Raw genomic sequence first — 23,346 nt, 5'->3', positions numbered from 1 at the left:
AACAAGAGAGAGTAAGAGAGCATGAGTGGGCAGGGTGAGACGGGGAGGGAGGAGCAGAGGAAGAGTGAAAAGCAGACTCCCCACTGAAGAGGGAGCCTGACATGCTTGGGATCATGACCTGAGCCAAAGGCAGACACTTAACTGAGCCTTCCAGGTGCCCCAATTCCTACAGCTTTATAGCAATAAGCTTTGAAGTTAGGTACTGAGAGCCATTAACTTTGTTTTTCTTTTTCAAAATTATTTTACATATGCTAGGTCCTTTGCATTTCCACAGAAGTTTTAGAATCAGCTTGCTGATTTCTACAAAGAAGCTTAATGAGATTTTGATTATGACTGTGTTGAATTTATAGATCGATCAAGTTGGGGAGATTTGACATCTTAATATATATCTTCTGATCCATGAACACCTTGTATCTGTCCATTTACTTAGATTTTGTTTAATTTTTCTCAGTGGTATTTTTATGATTTTCTGCATATAAATCTTCTATGTAATTTGATTTATTGCTAAGCATTTCAATATTTTTTTTTAGATTTTATTTATTTGAGAGTGAGAGCATGTGCACAAGTAGGGGGGTTGTAAAGGGAGAGGGAGACTTCCTGCTGAGTGGGGAGCCCCACGATGCAGGGCTGTATCCCAGGACCCTGAGATCATGAGCCGAGCCCAAGGCAGATGCTTAACAGACCGAGCCACCCGGGCACAGCCCCCCTCGCAAGTATTTCAAATTTTTAATACTGGGCGCCTGGGAGCCTCAGTAGGTTAAGCTTCTGCTTTCGGTTCAGGTCATGATCTCAGGGTCCTGGGATCAAGCCCCGCATCGGGCTCTCTGCTAAGCAGGGAGCCTGCTTCCCCCCACTTCTCTCCACCTGCCTCTCTGCCTACTTGTGACCTCTCTCTCAAATAAATAAATAAAATCTTTTTAAAAAAGTAATTTTTTAATGCTATATAACATGGTTATCTTTTCAATGTCTAATCGTTTGTTAGTATATAGAAATATAATCGATTTTTGTATATTGACCTTGTATCCCATGCCCTTGCTAAGCTCTCTTACTGGTTCTAGTTGATCTTTGCAAATTCTTTGGTATATTGTATGTAAATGATCATGTAGTCTACAAATAGAGACAATTTTATTTCTTCCATTTCTCTTTCTTATTGTGTTGTTTAGCTTTAGTACAACATGGAGTAGAAGTAATAAGAGCAGATATCCTTGCCTTGTTCCTGATTTGGGGGAGAAAGCATTCAGTGTGTCACCAAAAGCGCTTTCTATTCTCCCTTTTATAACTCTTGTCATATTTGTCATGTTTGCTTGGTCTATGCTCCCTGTTCCATAGAAGTAGAGTCTTTGACTCTGATTTGCTGTGGTATCTCTTGGCACTCAGTAATACATGTTGAATGAATTATCCATGGGAGTAAACTCGAACATAGATTATTAGGACATTGCCTTGAACAGCTGATCAAAATGAACATAATCAGTGAATGTAAGTGGACATCGTGTAACACTAGATGTGATTCCCTGAGGACACACCATAATCTATGCAGTATTCCAGCTGAGAATGTTAAACCTTAAACTAATAACCAGAAAACAAAAGATAAGTCTGAAATGAGAAACATTCTATTGAAATATGAATATCTGGAATGCCTGGGTGGTTCAGTCAGTTAAGTGTTTGCCTTTGGCTCAGGTCTGATCCCAGGGTTCTGGGATCAAGTCCCACGTCTGGCTCTCTGCTCAGTGGGAGCCTGCTTCGCTCCCCCTACTTGTACTCTGATCTCTGTCAAATAAATGAAATATTAAAAAATAACTTCAGGGCACCTGGGTGGCTCAGTGGGTTAAAGCCTCTGCCTTCTGCTCAGGTCATGATCCCAGGGTCTTGGGATCGAGCCCAGCATCGGGTTCTCTGCTCAGTAGGGAGCCTGCTTCCTCCTTTCTCTCTCTGTCTGCCTCTCTGCCTACTTGTGATCTCTGTCTATCAAATAAATAAATAAAATCTTCAAAAAAAACCTTTAAAAAAATAAAATAAAAATAGAATATGAATATCATAAAAAATAAAGGAAGGCCACGAATATATTCCCAGATTAAAAGAGCCCAAGGAAAGTAAAACCTAAAACTCACAGAAGAAAATGTAGGAGAAAATCTTTGTGACATGGAGTTACGCAAAGATTTCTTAGATGAGATGCATGATGTACAAGCCGTAAAATAAAAAACTGATACATTGGATTTCACTAAAATTAAGAACTTCTCTACTCTGAAATACACTACTAAAAAATGAAAAAACAAGCCACAGCCTGAGAGAAAATCTTTACAAAACCTGTATCTGTGAAAGAACTGGCATCCAGTATACATAGAACCTTACCCAACTCAAAAATAACAGCCCAATTAAAAAAAAAACAAAGGGGTAAAATATGGAAGCAGAAATTTCATCAAAGAAGATACATAGTTAGCAATAAACACATGGAAAAAAGCTAACATGGTTAGTCATTGAGGAAATGCAAATTACAACCACAAGGAGATACAGACACCTGTTAGAATGGCTTAAAAATGACAGTATCAAGGGCTGGCAACGGTACAGAGCAATTAGGTTTCTCACACAATGTCGGTAGGAAATGCAAAATGGTATAGCTATTTTGGAAAGTCGTTTGTAAGTTTCTTATATAGGTAAACATCATATGATCCAACATTCTTAGTCCTACATATTTGCTCGAGAGTTATATTTACATAAAAGCAATGGCTAGAGTCTTTCAGTACAGTATTTATTGTGGCTTTATTCATAATTGCTAAAAACTGGAAATAACGCAATGTCTGTTGGCTGGTGAATGACTTAAAAAGTACATAAAGAGGGCGCCTGGGTGGCTCAGTTGGTTGAGCAACTGCCTTCAGTTCAGGTCATGATCCCGGAGTCCTGGGATCAAGTCCCATTGATCCATGGGGAGTGTGCTTCTCCCTCTGACCTTCTCTTTCATGCTCTCTCTCTCAAATAAATAAATATCTTAAAAAAAAAAAAAAAAAAGACAAAAAGAGGCTAAAGAGATGATAATAACCAAATGCAATACCAGACTCGAGACTCCATCCTGTACTGGGAGGGGGTAAAATGCTGTAAAAGACATTCCTGGATCGGCTGACCAAACTGGGGTACGTACCATGGGTTAGATAAAAATATTGTATGGATGTTAATTCTACTGAGATTGATAACTGTACTGCAGCTGCACAAGGGAAGACCTTAGTGTTAGGAAATGCACTTGAATACATACCAAAATATTTAAGGGTAAAGGGCCATGATATACTTAATTTACCCTTATGTGGTTCGGAAACAAAAAGGATTCATGTATGTTTCAGACACACATAAAGCACACAGATGGCAAAGCAAATTGGGTGATTTGTTAATAATGGGTGAATCTGGGTAAAGGGGATAAAGTTCTTTTCATATTTTTTGATTTTTGCAATTTACCTGTAAGATTGAAATTATTTCAAAACTTTTAAAATAAGTTATTAGTCAACTTGTGCTTGTCTTAAAACGTCTGGATAAAAGAGGGACTCCTTCAGAGGATTTCTTGTTAACCCTTGGAATGTCTTGACCTTGTACAACTGGAAGACCATGATATACAAGGGAAATCATCATAAGCTGAATTGGATGATCAACTGGGGTAAAAATCCTCTTTTCTTACCAGACTAGTTTTCTCTGCTTTCTAGCACATGCTCTTACTTCCCATCCTCTACCTCCTCAACCATCTAATGAATGAAGGCTGCATCTAAGCAGGATTCTTGCCTTTTCCCGTTCAAGTTCCAGTGGATTATACAGCGTTAGGCACAGACAATGTAATCAGGAGGCAAAATTTTCATATAAAATGAGTTTCATGAAGATATCTTGCTTCACTTCATCTCAGGTCTGGAAGCACAGATGGTGCATTTGGACCAGTTAAAAACCCCTGGAGTTATTCAAAACAATACAGAGAAAAGAGGAAGCAGAAGCCCCACGGGGAGAACGAGGATTCAGACTGGCTTATAACTGGAGGAAGCTCAGGAGGGAGTGCGGCGGCTGTAGCAGCATTCACATGCTTTGCGTAAGATGCTTTTTTCTGTTTGTACTGTAAAGCCCAGCCAGATACAAATAGTCATAAACCAGCCTCAGAACCCAACAAGAGAGTAGTTCGTACTGTGCTATTTTTATTTGTTTTTAGTGAGTTATTGGTGCTCGATGGTATATCAGAATTATAGCTTATAAATACACTCAGCTGTACAGTATATGTACTATGCATTTTATACATTTAACTTCAAGATAGTATTTTAACTCTTCCTCTATAATACCTGGTTTTCTTTAAAACATGATTTTGTTTATCTTGCAGAATAAACCAGTGAGGATAACTGAAGTTCATTTTTAAAATAATTTATTTGTGTGTCTGCTCACTGATGTTATAAATATTTAGGGACTAAGATACCATGGCTTTAGTTGAGTGCTGTTCAACTGCTAATGATGGTTTATCCTTCACCTAAATGGGGCATCTGGGTGGCTCAGTGGGTTGAGCCTCTGCCTTCAGCTCGGGTCATGATCTCAGGGTCCTGGGATTGAGCCCCGCATCGGGCTCTCTGTTCAGCAGGGATCCTGCTTCCCTCTCTCTCTCTGCCTGCCTCTCTCCCGACTTGTGATCTCTCTGTCAAATAAATAAATAGAATTTTTTAAAAAAGAGAGAGAGAGAGATAGAGAGGCAAGAAATGTTCCTGGTGTGTATCAATAGAATATTTAAAATAGTGTTTTCATAAATCTGCAACTAAAAATGGGTGTCACTGAGTAAAGTTTTCTTCCCATTTGTTAGGAGCTGACTTGTTCAACTGTCCTATTTTGTATTTGGGAAGAATCCATCCATCATGTTTTATGTTTTAAGTTCCCATTTGTAAAGCATTTCTTAACCGCCTAAAGAAGAGTAAATAAATACCACTATTATTTACTTTTCTCGGTTTCAGTATAAAATTGAATGTGTTTCTTTAGCAGTACCGTGTGTATTTTATTTCTCCTTAATTATCCACTGAAACTAAACTCTTTCACAGACATTGCAACCAATAAATTATTTATATTTTTTAGAGCTGTGGAGATTTAGATTCTTCAGGGGGTTTTTTTGGGGTTTTTTTTTTTTTTTTTAGTTTCTCTGAAATCTTATTTACAAGTAAAACCATTTCATTTTATCTCTGTAGAATTTTATAGCATTGCATTAATATTAATGAGAGCTCTGACAAGTTAGGACTGCAAGATTAGGTGCTTTTTTTTTTTTACCCTTATCACCCTACTTAATGTTCATCTTCCTGAATGTGCTTTGAGGAGATGGCATTTTGACACATAATTCCTATGGAAATGCAGGTTTTACTTTTACACAGCCGTCAGTGAATCCTAATAAGAAAATGTGTCCTTTTAGAAATTGTGAAAGCAACAGCCTGATTTTGTAGCTTATGTGGACTTGCTAAGAAAGACAATCTCATTTGCATTTTCTGTAGAGCTCAAGGGCCATGTGACTGGTAGGAGCGTTGTTCAGTCCACAGATTTATTCTGGGTATAGTCAAGAGAAGCACAGACCCAAAGTAACTCCAGTTTGAATGGGTCCCAAAGTATTGAGTGTTCTACTTTGTTTTTTCCCCCCTTTGGATTTGCTGCTTTTATGATAGTTTTAACAACAGGAAGGTTCTTGGAGTATTATGTACCCACTAAAAGGAAGCAGCTAGAAAGCTTTGTAGTGTCAGGGAAAGATATCAAAGGTACACTGTCAAGTGGAAAATAAGTTGCCGAATACTATGTACAAGATGACCTTCTTGCTGTTAAAATAATATATATATAATATATATATATTATATATATATATTAGTTGCACGGAAGTATCTGCGTGTGAGTATATCAAAACATAACAGGATTATTAGGGAGGCAGTGATGATAAGAGAAGTTTCACTTTATACTCCATATACTTATATATAACATTAAATTTTCTAGTTGGCACATACACTTTTCTAATCAGAAAAACTTTTACTCTGAAATAAAGTTTTAAAAAATGTTTAATTATGGTAAAATGTATCTCACTTAAAATTTGCCATATTAACCATTTTTAAGTGCACAGTTCAGTGTTAAATACATTCACATTGTTGTGCAACCAGTTTCCAGCATTTGGTTCATTTGCAGAACTGAAACTCAGTACCCTTTAAAAAACAGCTTCCCATTTGCCTGTCCTAGCCCCTGGCAATCACTCTTTAACCTTCCGTCTCTAGGAAATTAGACTCAAGGTACCTCGAGTGAATATTATTCAACATTTGTGCTTTTAAAACTGACCTATTTCACTTAGCAAAATGTCCTCAAGATTAGTTTTTGGTTTTGTCTTTAATAAGAAAAACATACACTCTCTAGGTAACTGAGCAAAGAAATGGGCACTTCATAGTTGGGTAATGCAAATACAAATAAATGTGAAAAATTATTCACAAATGCACATTAACAAAGATTTTTTGTTATTCAGATTAACCAGCTTTTAGAACTGCTAGTACTCAGTGATGATAATGAAACATGAGCCCAAATCTGATTCACTGCAGTTGGAAATATAAATTGGCAGAGCCTCTGACAAGTCATTTGACAATACAGATTAAGAATTTAGAATAACAGGCAGACCCAATGCCTCATTAACGCTACTTCTTGGAAGCCAGCCTAAAAAATAATCAGACATATGGGCAAAGATTTATGTTCAAAGGTGTTTATTACAAAGTAATTTATTATGCAGTTATTATCCTAGTTGGCAACAACGTATATGTTTAAATAAATTAAAGTACATTTCTATCCGTGATTCTAAATGAGGTAGCGGAAGGTTCTGTGTATGAATTTCTGGGAGAGGTGTGTTTAGTTTGTAAAAACATACTGTAAAACTGCCATTAAAGGAAGGTATAAGGTGTCTGTGTATACACTGATAGGAGAACAGGCTTTAAAATCCTGGGAATCACCAATTGTTATGATGGGATATTGTACATATTTTAAATTTTCAGTAATCTTAATGAGCTAGCGAAAAGCTCATGATAAGAAAAGAAGAGACAGGAAGTTAAAATTACAGAATGACCTGAGCCACGAAAGAAAACTGCATTTTAAGAAAGTCTTGAAGTTAATATGTCAAAATGTCAACAGCGTGTTTGCCTTAGGCAGTAGAATATTTTGTTATCTCTTTACACTTCTGTATTTTAGGAGTTCTCTGAGACAAGCATGTCTGACTTTTGTATAACCTTGGGGAAATAAAGTTTAAAAGTATATACACTTAAAAATAGATTCTAGATATAATTGGAGATCTTCCACTTAAATTCCAGGGCTTTAGGATCAGATACAGGAGGATCAACCAGAAATCCAGCTGCCCACTGTGGGGTTGTTGGTTTCAAACCAAGCTATGGCTTAGTTTCTCGTCATGGCCTCATTCCCCTGGTGAATTCAATGGATGTGCCAGGAATCTTAACCAGATGTGTGGACGACGCAGCAATTGTGCTGGGTATTTATATGATTCCATAGAGTTTCAAAACATTATAAATTTCCCTGTAAAACATTCTGTCTATCATTCCTAAATATTTCTCCTTACAGGTATGCTGGCCGGGCATGACCCCAAAGATTCTACCACAATACAAGACCCTGTCAAACCATTTACACTTCCCACTTTGACAGATGTGAGCGAACTATGTATAGGAATTCCGAAGGTAACTCTTCCCTTTTATTACGTTACAGAAATGCTAGCAAGTCAAACACAGGGAACAGACCTGGGAAACAGACCAGTTGGCTTTGAATCCTGTTGTGCCACTTTAATTAGCTCTGCAGTCCGAGCACATGACTTAATCTAAGCTCAATTTCCCAATCTACAAAATGGGGATAATAACAGTGTTGATCTCAGAGAGCAGTAAGGCTTAAATTTGGTAATCACCATGGGGATGTAATATACAGCATGGTGACCATAGTTGTTAATACCATATTGCATATTTGAAAGCTACTAAGAGAGTAGATCTTAAAGTTTTTTCGATTTTTTTTCTTTTTTTAAAGATTTTATTTATTTGACAGAGCGAGGGAACATGAGCAGAGGGAGCGAGAGAGAGAAGCAGGCTTCCCACCGAGCAGGGACCCCGATGTGGGACTCTTATCCCAGGACCCTGGGATCATGATCTGAGCCGAAGGCAGGCGCTCAACTACTGAGCCACCCAGGCACCTGATCTTAAAGTTCTTATCACAAGGGAAAAGCAAACTCTTATCATTGTGTATGGTAATGGATGTTAACTTAGACTTGTTGTGGTGATCATTTTTTAATATATGCAAATATTGAATCATATATTGAAACTATCATAATGTTGTATGTCAGTTTTATCTCATTAAAAAAAATGAATCATGTTAAGCAGGGGTCTGTAAACATTTTCTGTAAAGGGTCAGTTGGTAAACATTTTAGGCTTTGTGGACCATACAATGTTTAGTGTCACTGTTTAACTCTGCCACTGTCGTGTGAAAGCAGCCACAGACCATATGTAAATGAGAGTGTGGCTGTGCTCTAGTAAAACTTTATTTTCAAAAATAACTGGAAAGGGGCGTCTGGGTGGCTCAGTGGGTTAAGCCTCTGCCTTCAGCTCAGGTCATGATCTCAGAGTCCTGGGATTGAGCCCCCGCATTGGGCTCTCTGCTGAGTGCAGGGCCTGCTTCCGCCTCCCCCTCTGCCTGCTTCTCTGCCTACTTGTGACCTCTCTCCCTCTCTCTCTCTCTGTCAAATCAGTAAATAAAATCTTTAAAAAAAAACGAAAACAAAAAAACTGGCAAGTTATATCTGGTTGGGAGGCTATAATCTGCTAATCTGGGGTGTAAACAACATAGCCCAGAGCCATACCTTGCATAGTAAAGGCTGAATACATGTTACCTTCTTTACTACCGTCATTAGTATTGCTACTGCATTTATTACAGTAGCAACTGAGTAATTCATGGATGAAGGTCAATATGTTAAATTACTGACCTTTAAACGACTTATTGAGTTTTAAGCTTAACAGTTGATTGTTTGAATAACTCTTTGTTGTGGGACACTGCGCTGTGCATTGTAAGATGCTTAGCAGTGTCACTGGCCTTTAGCAGCGGTTCCCCACAAACAGCACAACCCCACAATCAAAAATGTATGCAGACATTACCAAACATCTCCTAATTGAGACAAAGGGGATAAAATTGCCCCCAGTTGAGACCACCGCTGTAGAGAAATACTTTCTTTAAAAATTTCAATTAAGATAATAGCCGTGCCTTCCTTTAAGGATTTAGAGAGCGCATAGGTTGTAGAAAGAGACCGAGTTTAGAATCCTAGATCCTTGGGGCACCTGGACGGTTCAGTGGGTTATGATCTCAGGGTCCTCGGATCAAGCCCCGCTTCGGGCTCTCTGCTCAGCAGGGAGCCTGCTTCCCTTTCTCTCTCTCTCTCTCTGCCTGCCTCTCTGCCTACCTGTAATCTCTGTCTGTCAAATTAATAAATAAAATCTTTTAAAAAAAAAAAAAAGAATCCTAGATCCTCTATTTACCTGCTTTGTAGCTTTAGGAAAGTTACTTGTCCAGTCTCAGTATTTTTCCTTAATAAAATGAAGGATGATAATACTTACATCATGGGATTGTTAAAAGCATTAAATGAAGGGGGCTCAGTCGGGTAAACATCCAGCTCTTGATCTCAGCCCAGGTCTTGATCTCAGGGTCGTGAATTCAAACCCTCTGCAAGCCCACTTAAAAAAAAATGTTCAACCTGAGACTCCTTATACAAAAGTTTCTGCAAAAGCATTAAGTGAGAGAATCTTTGAAAAGCATCTAGCAGAGTATCTGATAATGAACATTTAACACATATGGGGTCTCCAGCCATTTCTCTCATCTTTAATATTGTTAGTATTTAATATTGTTAATATTGATATTATTGTTTAATATCTCTCATAAATAACTAGTATAGAGCTTGTCATGCTGTAAGCACTCTTAAATTCATTCGGTCTCTCTAGCTACCTACTAGCAATTTAATCAGATTTTCTAATATACTGCCAAAGGTCCTAATGTACATATTTGTATAAAACCATCTATACAGATGTTCTAATTTCCATATCTTGACTTTTTCCAATAAGGAATATCTTGCACCAGAATTATCATGTGAAGTGCGATCTTTTTGGTCCAAAGCCGCTAACCTCTTTGAGTCTGAGGGGGCCAAAGTAATTGAAGTGTCCCTGCCTCACACCAGTTATTCAATTGTCTGCTACCATGTATTGTGTACATCGGAAGTGGCATCGAATATGGCAAGATTTGATGGGCTAGAATATGGTAAGATGGCTGCGTTTGGGATTTTTAAGGTAGTTGTGTCCAACATTTGGTAGTTTTACTTATTTGTGACAAAAAAAAAAAATATCCCCAGAGATAAGGTTAATGATTTAGACAAGTAAACCAGTGAATCGTCTTACCTTTGTCATTTAGCCTTCTGCTTACACTGTTCATCATAAATATCTCTGTATGTTTGGCTTCCCTCTCTGAAATGTGAATATTTTACAGGAATAGTGTCATGTCCTTATATTCTCAGTCTGTCAAATGTAGTTCCTGACACATGGTAGGAGTTTGGTAGCTATTTGGATGGAGGGAAGGAATGAGAGCGGGAGGGACGAGGAGGTGAACAAATGAAGTTTCCTTCTTAGTTATTTTCTCCTCTCTCCTTGAGTCTAGGAGATAAAGAAGAGGAGCCACTAAGGACAGTCTCCCAAAATGTTAATATTGGTCAGAAATGTGAATCTGCACTTGCTTTTCAGCCAAAACTTTACTTCCTTTTCAAATAATGTTTATCTCTTTTTTTGTTTTTAGGTCATAGGTGTGACATCAATGTGTCTACTGAAGCCATGTATGCTGCAACCAGGCGAGAAGGGTTTAATGATGTGGTGAGAGGAAGAATTCTCGCAGGAAATTTTTTCTTATTAAAAGAGTAGGTAATGGGGCACCTGGGTGGCTCAGTCGGTTAAGCATCTGTCTTCGAATCCGATCAGGATCCCCTGGGATGGAGTTCTGCATCGGGCTTCTGCTCAGTTGGGATTTTGCTTCTCCCTCAGCCTCTCCCACTGTTTGTGTTCTCTCTCAAATAAGTAAATAAAATCTTAAAAAATAAATAAAATAAAAAATAAAAAGTAAGTAATCAGAAATTTTCTCCATTCTTGAACACTCAAGAGTACATTAGTTGCATATCTATCAGGTCTTATTGAGATATTTGCTAAAGAAGCAAAATCCCTATTTGAATTAGAAATCATAACTAAAGACCTGTTTATAGTACTTTTAGTTTCTGGTTATTCGAATGTAAAAAAAAAAAAAAAAAATTGACACTCTAGCAAAATAATTAGTACAAAACTAAGTAGGAAGCCCTAAAGAATTTTAGCCTCTTTAAATGTCCCCTGACTATTATTGCCACATTGGCTTATTGTTGTTGGAGACTTAAACAGGAAGTTACATTGGTGTATCTTGAAAAATTTAGCAAATCAATTTAATCTTCCCCTACACTAAGTATCTGTTTGCTCCAAGAAAGAATTCTAAATTACTAGGGCTCCTACTTAGATTGTTTTTAGTATAAATATATTCATCATCTTGTGAATAGAATTCATCTTGTGTACCATCAGGTCTGTTTAAGAGGACATGAGAAGTGTGAAAAGGCAAGAATGATTGTGTTAATGAATAGCTTCCTGAGTTTTTCTATATTCCCTCAAGGACAGAAAGCATTTTATTCATCTGTGTATCCTTTCAGGGCTGATACTTAGGATTACTTTTTCCAAAAATACTATTTGAACAGCCGTGATGGAAAACAGCATGGCGGTTCCTCAAAAAATTAAAAATAGAACTACCATATATGATCCAGCAATCCTACTTCTGAGAATGTAGCGAAAGGAAATGAAATCATTATCTCAGAGCATTTTCACAACAGCGAAGACAGGAAGATAGTCTAAGTGTCCGATGGTGGTTGCCTGGGTCTGTGGGTTAGGGGAAACAGGGAGATGCTGTGGGCTAGGGGAAATAGGGGGATGTTGGTCGAAGGGTACAAACTTGTAGTGTAAGATGAATTAGCTCTGGGGGCACTTGGGTGGCTCAGTCAGTTAAGTGTCTGCCTTTGGCTCAGGTCATGATCCTGGGGTCCCAGGTTCAAGCCCCACATCAGGCTTCCTACTCAGCAGGGAGTCTGGTTCTCCTTCTGCCCCTCACCTTGCTAATAATGTTCTCTCTCTTCCTCTTTCTCAAATAAGTAAATAAAATCTTTAAAAAAAAAAAAAGATGAATAAGTTCAGGGGATACAAAGCATGGTTACTATAATTAACAGTACTGTGTTATATATTTGAAAATGCTGAGAGTACATCTTAAATGTTCTCACCTCTCACACTCAAAATTATAATTATACAAGGTGATAAATGTGTTATTAACCCTATTGTGGTAATCATTTCACAATATATACATATATCTACATGTTTTGTACACAATTATTGTACACCTTGAAATCACGCAATTTTAAATGTCAATTATATTTTGGTAAAGCTTGAAAATAAAAACCTAAAAATATTTGATTATGTTCTACAGAACATAAAAGACTCTTTTCCTATAAATCAAAACTATAATGTGATATTACCTCAAACTTATTAGAATGGCTAAAATCAAAAACACAAGAAACAACAGGTGTTGGCGAAGATGTGGAGAAAAAGGAACCCTTCAGCACTATTGGTGGGAACCCAGACTGGTGCAGCCACTCTGGAAAACAGTATGGAGGTTCCTCAAAAAGTTAAAAGTAGAACTATCCAGCAGTCACACTATTGGGTATTTACCCAAAGAATACACAAACACTAATTGAAAAGGATACATGCATCCCTGTGTAGCAGCGTTATTTACAGTAGCCAAGATATGGAAGCAGCCCAAGGGTCCATCAATTGATGAAATGGATGGGGAAGATGTGGGGTATATACACACAATGGACTATTACTCAGCCATAAAAAAGAATGAAATCTTACCATTTGCAATGACACTAATGGAGCTAGAGAGTACAATGCCATGCGAAAGAAGTCATCAGAGAAAGACAAATACCTTATGATCACACTCATGTGGAATTTAAGAAAAAAAAAAATGAGCAAGGGGTGGCTGCTCATTTGATGGCTGCATAGTATTCCATTGTGTATATATACCACATACCAGAGGGGAGAGAGAGCCATACCAAGAAACAGGCTCTTAACTATAGAGAACAAACTGATAGTTACCAGAGGGGAGGAAGATGGGGGGATGGGTTAAATACATGATGGGGATTAAGGAGGGCACTTGTCATGAGGAACACCTGAGCACCAGGGGATGTATGGAACTATTGAATCCCTGTATTGCACACCGTGTGGTAATTAACTGGAATTCAAACAAAAACTTTTAAAAAACAATTTTAAAAAATAAGACTTTTCAATATTGACCAGATGACTAATGATTTTGGAGTAGGAAAAGAAAATGAAATGTTGCTGAGAGGTTTTCTAAGCAAAGACTTTCATTAAGTGGAAAATGCTACATTTGCCAAATATAACTGATTCGAGTCAAATTGTATATCTCAGGGCACAATTTTTAAAAAAATTTTTTATAAACATAATGTATTATTAGCCCCAGGGGTACAGGTCTGTGAACTGCCAGGTTTACACACTTCACAGCACTCACCAAAGCACATACCCTCCCCAATGTCCATAATCCCACCACCTTCTCCTGAACCCCCTCCCCACAGCAACCCTCAGTTTGTTTTGTGAGATTAAGTGTCTCTTATGGTTTGTCTCCCTCCTGATCCCATCTTGTTTCATTTATTCGTTTCCTACCCCCCAAACCCCCCATGTTGCATCTCCACTTCCTCATATCAGGGAGATCATACAATAGTTGTCTTTCTCTGATTGACTTATTTTACTAAGCATAATACCATCTAGTTTCATCCACGTCATAGCAAATGGCAAGATTTCGTTTCTTTTGATGGCTGCATAGTATTCCAATGTGTATATATACCACATCTTCTTTATCCATTCATCTGTTGATGGACATCTAGGTTCTTTCCATAGTTTGGCTACTGTGGACATTGCTGCTATAAACATTCAGGTGCACGTGCCCCTTCGGATCACTATGTTTGTATCTTTCTATCTTTCACTATGTTTGTATCTATCTAACAGCATATAATGAAACTGAAGGAGAGGAGTCTGAAAGCTTTTCCATGGTCATCAGTTGAGGGAATTGACAAAAGGAAGTGAGAATTTCTGCTGGCATTCCTATCTCCTGAGTCAGAGAACTTAAGTCAGCTTTTTTGTTTTGAGGGATTTTGTTTGTTCGCTCACTTGTTTTGTGAGGGGAGGATAGACATGAGTGATAGGAAAAATGGAATTTGGGTATACTTTTTTTTTTTTTTAGTCTTAAAAAGTCAGTTTATGTGCCAGGAACTATAACAACTCATAACATTTTTTTTTCTTCATGTGGTGCCTCAGTTTACAATTTTGTCATTCTTTTACTACCTTTTGTTCAAAAAACAAAACAAATTTATTGAGTTAGGAATCCACAGTTTATTTTTAAAGAACATGAGCCATATTTAAATCTGATTTTTGCTGTTTGTCTTCAGTTTGTCCTATCTGTTCTTTCTTTTAACGTTTTTTCCTGCCTTCTTTTGTCCTTAAATAATTTTAAAGAGATTTAAAACAAGAAAAAAAGTCATTTATATTTGCCTAAATATTTACTATTTCTGGTGCTTTTTTATTCCTTTGTGTAGATCCAAATATCCATCTGGTTTAATTTTTTTCTCCCTAAAGAACTTTAATATTTCTTGTAGTATAATCCTGCTGGCAATTAGTTCTTCCAGCTTTTATTTATATATAAAATTGTTTATTTTAATTTTGACATTTTCTCTCAGTATCAAATTCTAGATTGATAGCTTTCCTTTCAGTACCTTAAAGATCTTGTTGTATTGCCTCCAGACTTGCATAGTTTCTGAGAAATGTTGTCATTCTTGTCTTTGTTCCTCTGTGTGTAACATGTCTTCCCCCACCACACACACACACACACACCACGCACACACCCCTGCTGATTTTAAGACTTTATCACTGGTTTTCAGGAATTTGACTGTGATGTGTCTTGGTGTAGTTTTCTCCTTGGTTTCCTCGTGTTTAGGGGTTTGTTGAGCTTCTTGGATCTGTGGGTTTATTATTTTAATCAAATTGGGAAAAGTTTTGGCCACTGTTTCTTAAAATATTTTTTCTGACCTTCCCCCCTTCTTCTGGGACTCCTTTCAGATATACATTAATCTGCTTGATGTTGTCCCACAGCACACTGATGGCTCCATCCTGGTTTTTTGTTTATTTTTAGTGTTTTTTTTTCTTTTGTAGTCTGTTTCTCTGCTTCCTTGTGGATAGTTCCTATTACTATCTTCAGAATCACTGATCTGCTGTGTCACCTGCTGTCAGCCGTATCAAGGGTCATTTTTCTTTCCTACTTTGCATTTTTCATTCCTAGAACTTCCAAGCAGGTCTTCTTATCTCCTTGGTTTCTTCATGATACATGTTTTCTTCTACCTTTTTTTTTTTTTAAGATTTTATTTATTTATTTGACAGAGATCACAAGTAGGCAGAGAGGCAGGCAGAGAGAGAGAGGAGGAAGCAGGCTCCTTGCTGAGCAGAGCCCAATGCGGGACTCCATCCCAGGACCCTGAGATCATGACCTGAGCCGAAGGCAGCGGCTTAACCCACTGAGCCACCCAGGCGCCCTTTCTTCTACCTTCTTGAACATATGGAACATATTTACAGTAACTGTTTTAATGTTTTTATCTGCTAATTTGCACATTTCTGTTGTTTCTGGATCTCTTTATATTGATTGCTTCTTACCCCCTAGTTATGGGTTATATTTTCTGCTTTTTTGCATGACTGGGCATAGTGACTTTTATGTTATCATTTGCTGAATTTTTGTTGTATTCCTTTAAACCATGTCAGGCTTTGTTCTGAGATGCAGTTAAGTTACTCAGAATCTGGGGCACCTGGGTGGCTCAGTGGGTTAAAGCCTCTACCTTTGGCTCAGGTCATGATTCCAGGGTCCTGGAATCAAGCCCCGACTTGGGCTCACTGCTCAGCAGGGAGCCTGCTTCCCCCACCACCCGCCTCCTCTGCCTGCCTCTCTGCCTACTTGTGATCTCTATCTGTAAAATAAATAAATAAATAGTTTCTCAGAATCTGGTTGGATCCTTTCAAGGCTTCCTTTTAAAAAAGCTTTGCAAGGATGAGTCCAAAATGGCCTTTAGTCTTGGCTAATTTAAACTCTACTTTAGGCAGTACCCTTGAAGAATTCTGCCAGATGCCTAATGTATTATGAAGTCTTTCCACTTTGGCTGTTAGGAACACACCCTGTTTCTAGCCCTATATGAGCTCTTGCAGTTGTTTGACTTTTCAGTGATTCTATCCCCAGCCTTGAGAATTTCTTCTCCCTACATGCACACAGATCAGTACTCAGCCAGAGACTTGAGGGATCACTCTACAGATCTCTTGAGCTCTTTCTGTATGCTATTTTCTCCTCTCTGGTACTCCGTGAGAAAATTCCAGTTTTCTTTACCTCCCTGAACTTCCAGTCCTCGTCCCTAACTTCCTGAAAACTGCCCCCTGAAAACTCTGTGTAGGTTCCTCCTGTCTGGGCTGAGGCCTGGAAACTGCCTCCAGGCATTACACTGGGGAAATTACAGGGCTCACTTACTTGCTTCCCCTCTCTCAGAACTCCCTCTCTTGAATGCCTGCTGTCTAATATCTGAAAATGGTTGCTTTATTTTGCCTAGCTTTCTAGGCAAAATAAAGCAGGGTAAATTACTATGGGTAAATACTAGGGTGTGTTACTATTTACTATGGCAGGTAAATTCCATCCCTCTGTCATTAATGGAAACAAAAGTTCTGGTTTTCAACCATATTTAAAGTAGGAAGAAATTTAATAGAAAAAAACCTGGGCTTGTGTTTGAATAAATTTGAGGTTTGGAAAATGCCATTAATGACATCATTTAAGCCATCAAGTGTTACTGTATTAATTATAGGTAATACCTGCTTTTATCTCTCTAGAGACCTTGGGGTCAAATGATAGTAAAGAGACTTGATACTTCTGTAGGATTCTTTTAGAGTTAGAAAAGAGCACATTTTTATCTGTATTATATTTGGTCCTCAGTAAGACGAGTAGTAATATCCATATTTACAGGTGACAAACTGAAGTTTAAAACCGTACTTTTGCCTGCCATTGTTCTGGTTCAGGAGGATCCAAAGAGTGCCTTCTTTTTCCCTTTATTTGCATCATTGACTTATAGTCATTTTTATAGCTGGCTAATTCCTTAATCTTGTCAGTAAAGTAAATATCTTTTATTGAATTTCACATTCCCATTCCTGGGGCATACCTAGCCATAAAACACAAAATTGCAAACACTGTGTACTTTCTCCAGTCTCTGTTTCCAGAGCCTGTTTCCTAGTGGCTACTTAGGATGGCACATTAGAATTTTACAAAACTTCAGAATCCTTCTAATAATGAATTCTCATTATATTGCAGTTGAAATAAGACATTATAATAGAAGGAGGATTAGAATAAGCCTCCAGAGACCTAAGTTCTAGTCTCTCTTTTACCATTGCCTGTCTTTGTAACCTTTGGAAAGTCATTTAATTGCTATGCACTTCATTTTTTTTTTTCACCTGAAAATAAAAGTTCTAGTTTAATGATATCCCTGAAAGTGGATGATATCCACTTATTTAATGATATCACTATTCTGTGATTATATGTATAGAATTGTGTCTAGCAGTGAATTCTGATTAAACTCCTGATACTCAGATTTTTAGAAATAACAGCACAGTTGAAAAATCATTTATGTGTGTCATTAGGAATCTTCGTGGTACTGCTTATAAAGGTCAGAATCCAGTCATTCCATAACAAGCTTTCTCTGTGAAAATTGATCCAAAGAAATCTAAAAATCCTTAAAATATCATCTTGTTTTTCCACAGAAACTATGAGAATTATTTCATTAAGGCACAGAAAGTGAGACGACTCATTGCTAATGATTTTGTGAAGGTTTTTAACTCTGGAGTGGATGTCTTGCTGACTCCCACCACCTTGCAGGAGGCAGCACCATACCTGGAGTTCATTAAAGAAGACAACAGGACACGAAGCGCCCAGGATGACATTTTTACACAGGCTGTCAATATGGCAGGTAAGGATCCCTTGGGAATGTTCTAGTTTTCTTCAAATTTTTACAGGCACCCTGGTCTTCAACTTGGGTTCCAGCTAGACTGTTCCGTGAAGGCAACAGCTTGTCCTTCTGGAATGCTTAGGAAAGTGTGTACGTGGGGGGGGGGTGGTAATGTGCACACGCATACTTGGAGTCAGTCTACTTAATAGCATAATTTTAACTTTTATTTTGGAAATTTTCAAACCTCCGGAAAAGTTCAAAGAATGGTGTAATGAATACCAATATGCCCTTTTCCTGGATTCATTCATTTTGTCTTATCTGCTTTCTCCTTCCTCTCTTTCTCTGTACACACACACACACACTCACACACTTTTTTTTTGGCCAAATAATTTGAAAGTTGCAACATCATGATACTTCACTCCTAAATACTTTAGCATAAATCTTCTAAAAATGATGACATTCTCCTGCATAACCACAATTCTGTTATCACACCTGGGAAAACTAACATGAATATAATAATATTCCAGATATAGTCCATATTTAAATTCTCAATTGTACCAAAAATGCCTTTTATAAAATTGTTTTTCCCCCGATATATTTGTTTATCTTTTTAAAATTTAGAACAATACCCCAGTTCTCTGCTTTGGGTTTTGGTTTTTGTTTTGTTTTGGGTTTTTTTTTTTTTCCCTTTTGGAACACATCAGACTGTTTTATAATTTGTGTTTCAATCATCAAACAAAATGTAGAAAACTCAAGAGGAGAAGGAAAGCCTATTGTATTTCCCCATACTTTTGCTTACTATGTTCATTTATTCCTGGTATATGAAGATTCTTTATCATATCCTTTCTGTTTAAATTCCTTTAGCCATTCTTTTAGGGTAGGTAAGCTGTTAACCAATTCCCTTAACTTCCTAAGAACGCTTGATTTCCTTTCAAATTTAAAGGTTATGTTCACTGGATACAGGATTTGGGCTTGACATTTCTTTTTCTTTAGCACTTAAGAAATGTTATGCTAATTTCTTCTGGACTTCATAGTTTCTGATGAGAAATCCCCCACCTTTTAAAATTTTTGTTTTAATTGACATTGACTTTTTTGAAGAGCCTAGTGCGCTTGCCCTATAGGATGTCCCATCCATAATCTGGATTTGCTAGATTATTTAGTCATGATTGGGAAACATTTTGGCAGAAATACTGCATACTCTCCATGTTGGGAAACAGTTAATGTCAGTTTGTTCCACTTTCAGAGACTAAGTCGATCCCTTAGTGAAGGAAATAACTGCCAGGTGTTTTGTGTGTAAAGTTACATTTTTCCTTTGATCAATTATAACCGATGGTGAGGTGGTACTCTGAGATTGTGTGACTATCATATTCCCCAAAAATCTTGAACCCAGTTTGAGATCTGCTGATGAATCTTGCCTGAATATCTCCTATAGAATGACAAAAATGCTGATTTTTCTATCATTCTTTGTACATACATTAGCAGTCTTCTCTAAAGACAGCTTTGTTTTTTTTTTTTTGTTTTTTTTTTAATTCAGTGTATTATAAACAATTACTGTCATTATTGGCTTTGATGCTGAAACTGTTTGGCCAACAAGAGCCCTTTCAAGTTGCATGTAGCCTTTAGACTTATCCCCATTAATTTCTAAAAACTTCCTTATTTTATGGCATAACAAGATATCCCAGGACCTTTTGCTTTCTTTGCCCCAAACGTGGAATTAAAAACAAGCTACTATTTCTTATCTATCAAATTGGCAAACATTCAAAAGCTCAACAACATACTCAGTTGGTAACGCTGTAGGGAAAAAGCATTTTGCTCATGGGAGTTGAAAATAGTACAGCTTTTTTGGAGAGGAATTTGGCAACATCTAGTTACATATGCATTTATCTGTTGATGAAGCAATCCCTATTTATCTGAGAGACTTTCAAGAATACCAAAAACCATGGTGCATCTGGGTGGCTCAGTCAGTTAAGCATCCGAATCCTGATTTCAGCTCAGGTCATAATCTCATGGGTGGTGTGACTGAGCCCTGCATCACTGGGCTTCACGCTCAGTGGGGAGTCTGTTTGAGATTCTCTCTCTCTTCCGCTCCCCTTGGGGCTCTCTCTCTCTCAAATAAATAAATAAATCTTAAAGAAACAAAAAGAATACCAAAAAACATGTATACTTGGGCATGGTGTGAAATAGCTCAATACTGAAAACAACCTAAATGCCCAACCATAGAAGCATGGGTGAAAAAATTATGGTACAAACCACATAATGGAGTGCTGTGCAGCTATAAAAAAAGAATGAAGAACATCTCTATGAGTTGATACACAGTGATTTCCAAGATATATTAAGTGAGCAAAGGAAGGAACAAAAGCATGTGCATATTGTATGACTTCTGTCATTTTTTAAACCTTATCTGTCTTACACCTACTAGCACTAGAAAGCAGAACTCTCCCCTTCTTAGGGTGGAGAAGTAATCAGCTAATAGGTTTCTTTCTTGTCTTCAGGATTGCCGGCAGTGAGTGTCCCTGTGGCTCTCTCAAACCAGGGGTTGCCAATAGGACTACAGTTTATTGGACGTGCATTTTGTGACCAGCAGCTCCTTAAAATTGCCAAGTGGTTTGAAAAACAAGTACAGTTTCCTGTTATTCAACTTCAAGAACTAATGAATGATGGTTCATCAGTCTCTGAAATTGAAAAGTTAGCTTCTGTTTCTCTAAAACACTAGTGATAAATATAGCACGCAAATTAAAATAACTTGAAGATTTTATATTCGAGAGAAGTCCAATGATCCTGCTCAATTCCTGTAATTTGGTTCCTTGTCAACACAGTCGTTCGTTGGAATCGCCTTTTAAAACTCTTGTGATACTGTTAATTATAAATCACTATCAGCATCTATGAGGTATCCACTGAGTGTAAAGTACAGAATTTTTACATTAACACAGACACACGTTCGTGGAAAGTGAGGCATTCTGCAAAAATGTTCATTAAGAACAGAGCTTAGAGTACAAGTAAGCTTAGGGATAAGCCTCTCAGAACTTCCACATCTTTGTAACCAAAGTGCTAATAAAAGCTGTAATTTGTGCCTCCAGAGAGAACATGAACAGCCAGGCAGATGGGCAGTTCAAACATAGTGGAAGCTGCCTTGGGGGAGGTTAAAAAAGGCACAAAAACAATAAAATGGGAATATTTGCTTCTGAGTGCTGAACAAAGGAGGTAGAAGAGGCGCTCCGAGCGCTGGAGGAAGTGCGACGTGCTGGGGCCCAGAGTCATGCAAGACTGGGGGTACGCCCCTCTGGGGACGAGCGCAGGTGCAGACGCTCTTGATTGCTCTAAATATAGAGCTGCAGTGACTGAACACTTTGTCCTGTTTTGCTAACGTTGGAAATGTGACTTCTGCCATCGCAGGACCCCATGCCAAGGAACTAGAACAACTCCATGGAACTCATTCTCCTATTTACCAACCACAAAGGAACTCGCTGGTATCACAGAAACATTTGCTGTAACCTAAGAGTCCATACTGGACTTGAAACTTGGGAGGCAGTGGAGCATGATTTTAGTGAGAAAGTTTCAAGATAGACAGGTATACCCAGTATGAAAAACTGGCAGATAATCTGGTGAGGATGCCACAGCCTCCTTCCTCACCCGAGCTTTCTCTGTTACTTACAGTTTCCTTACCCTCTTAGTTTCTTTACAGATGCTCTCTGTTTGGGTCCCTTAAGCCCAAAGGGACAGTAACGAGAATCCATATTCAATTTGAAAGAAAATTTTATGAAAATCATTCATTTCACCACTATAAAGTTTCATTATTAGACTTGTCTTTGCCAGAACACCATTGCCATCTCGCGTTGATCAGGTCTTCAAATTTGGCACTTACATACTACCAATAATTGTAAGTGGGAAGGTGAATTGTTATTTAAAAATTCACTTTGTTTAGTAAGGAAAAAGTCTTTTCTAAATACAAGGTACATGCAGGAGAAGTCTAAGTGGCAGAACCTTCTGCAGGGTCACTGGAATGTTGTATGGTGGGAAGTTAGCTTGCCTGTTACTTTCTCATTAACAGTTTTCTCTCCTCCCAGGATCCTTCCACTCCCAAATGGTCTGACAAAAGTTTATATAAAATCTTTCTGTGCCAGCCCCACCAGTTTTCTTATGAATCATGACTCTGAATCCCTGAAAGAGGAAGACATTCACAAGAGAGAATTGCATTTTTTTGTGACAAGGGAAAACCATCTTAGTTTGAAGGAGCTAATACGATGTAAAAAGCAAACAATAAATCTTTGCCCCAGTCTTTTTTTAATGTGTGTGTACTTTGAACTGAATTTTTTTCAAAGGATATTTATGTAATTTCTCTTATTCCTGGGCCTCTCCTTGAGCTGCACTGATGATCTGAATCTGGAAATAGGAAAGTGAAACATTGACTGTTCTCCCATAATAATACCCAACTAGCATGAAATGATACCTAATTTGTTTCTCTTTCTTCTCCATCTTCACCCTAAATCTAGTAGATCTCATTTTACCAAATCACTGTCGGGGAATTTAAGTGGAAAACAGTTTCTGTATTTCAGCTAATTAAGTCCTGAAATTGTTAGCAATTCTGAAAGGCGAGGTTGGCTACAAGTGTAAGATGAGTTCCCTGATAAGACACAGCAAAACAAAGAGAAGTTAGATTCAACCACAGAAGCATCACTGGAGTGAAAAAAATGTGATGAGATCACAAAACCTGCCATCCCAACACAACCTAGAGCCCAGGGAGCAAGGGGGAAAGTCAGTGTTCTGTGTTGGCCCCCAGCGTTACCAAGAAACTCACTTGAAACCAGGGAGGCAGAATGTTCTCTTTGGCTCTTTGTTACCAGGTCATTAGGAACACAGAGGACCTTGAGCCAGCTAGAAGAGACAGCCTGGTTCCAAAAAGCTTCTAAAAATGACAAGGAACAGTGACCTTATTAGGAACACTATGTTGGAACACAACATAGACAAGAAATACCTTTAGGATTTATTTATTTATTTTTAAAGATTTTTTGCATTTATTTGAGAGAGAATGAGCAAGAGACAGCATGAGCGGTGAGGAGGGGCAGCGGGAGAAAGGGAAGCAGGCTCCCCGCTGAGCAGGGAGCCAGACTTGAGGATGGACTGAGGATCATGACCTGAGAACTTGAAGGCAGATACCCGCCTCTCCCACCCACCTCCCC

At 38.0% G+C, this 23,346-nt stretch overlaps 1 protein-coding gene across 2 annotated transcripts in view; it reads left to right on the top strand.

Moving 5' to 3' along the window:
• QRSL1 (glutaminyl-tRNA amidotransferase subunit QRSL1) overlaps positions 1-22,454 on the top strand; it is a 33,603-nt gene extending 11,149 nt beyond the window's left edge. For both annotated transcript variants that reach the window (XM_045080253.1, XM_045080251.1), the window contains exons 5-11: positions 3,878-4,054; positions 7,308-7,483; positions 7,573-7,685; positions 10,098-10,290; positions 10,819-10,936; positions 17,985-18,190; positions 20,662-22,454. In XM_045080253.1, coding sequence (XP_044936188.1) covers positions 3,878-4,054; positions 7,308-7,483; positions 7,573-7,685; positions 10,098-10,290; positions 10,819-10,936; positions 17,985-18,190; positions 20,662-20,882 — 1,204 coding nt within the window. In that variant the 3' untranslated portion in view covers positions 20,883-22,454. The remainder of the gene's footprint in view (positions 1-3,877; positions 4,055-7,307; positions 7,484-7,572; positions 7,686-10,097; positions 10,291-10,818; positions 10,937-17,984; positions 18,191-20,661) is intronic.
• Positions 22,455-23,346: the final 892 nt, after the last annotated feature.

Source organism: Mustela putorius, unplaced genomic scaffold (genome assembly GCF_011764305.1).
Source record: "Mustela putorius furo isolate JIRA1106 unplaced genomic scaffold, ASM1176430v1.1 tig00000450_pilon_pilon_pilon, whole genome shotgun sequence".
Lineage (NCBI taxonomy): Eukaryota > Metazoa > Chordata > Mammalia > Carnivora > Mustelidae > Mustela > Mustela putorius.
Note: the sequence above shows the minus strand (reverse complement) of the source record. Positions and strands in the feature narration are given on the sequence as shown.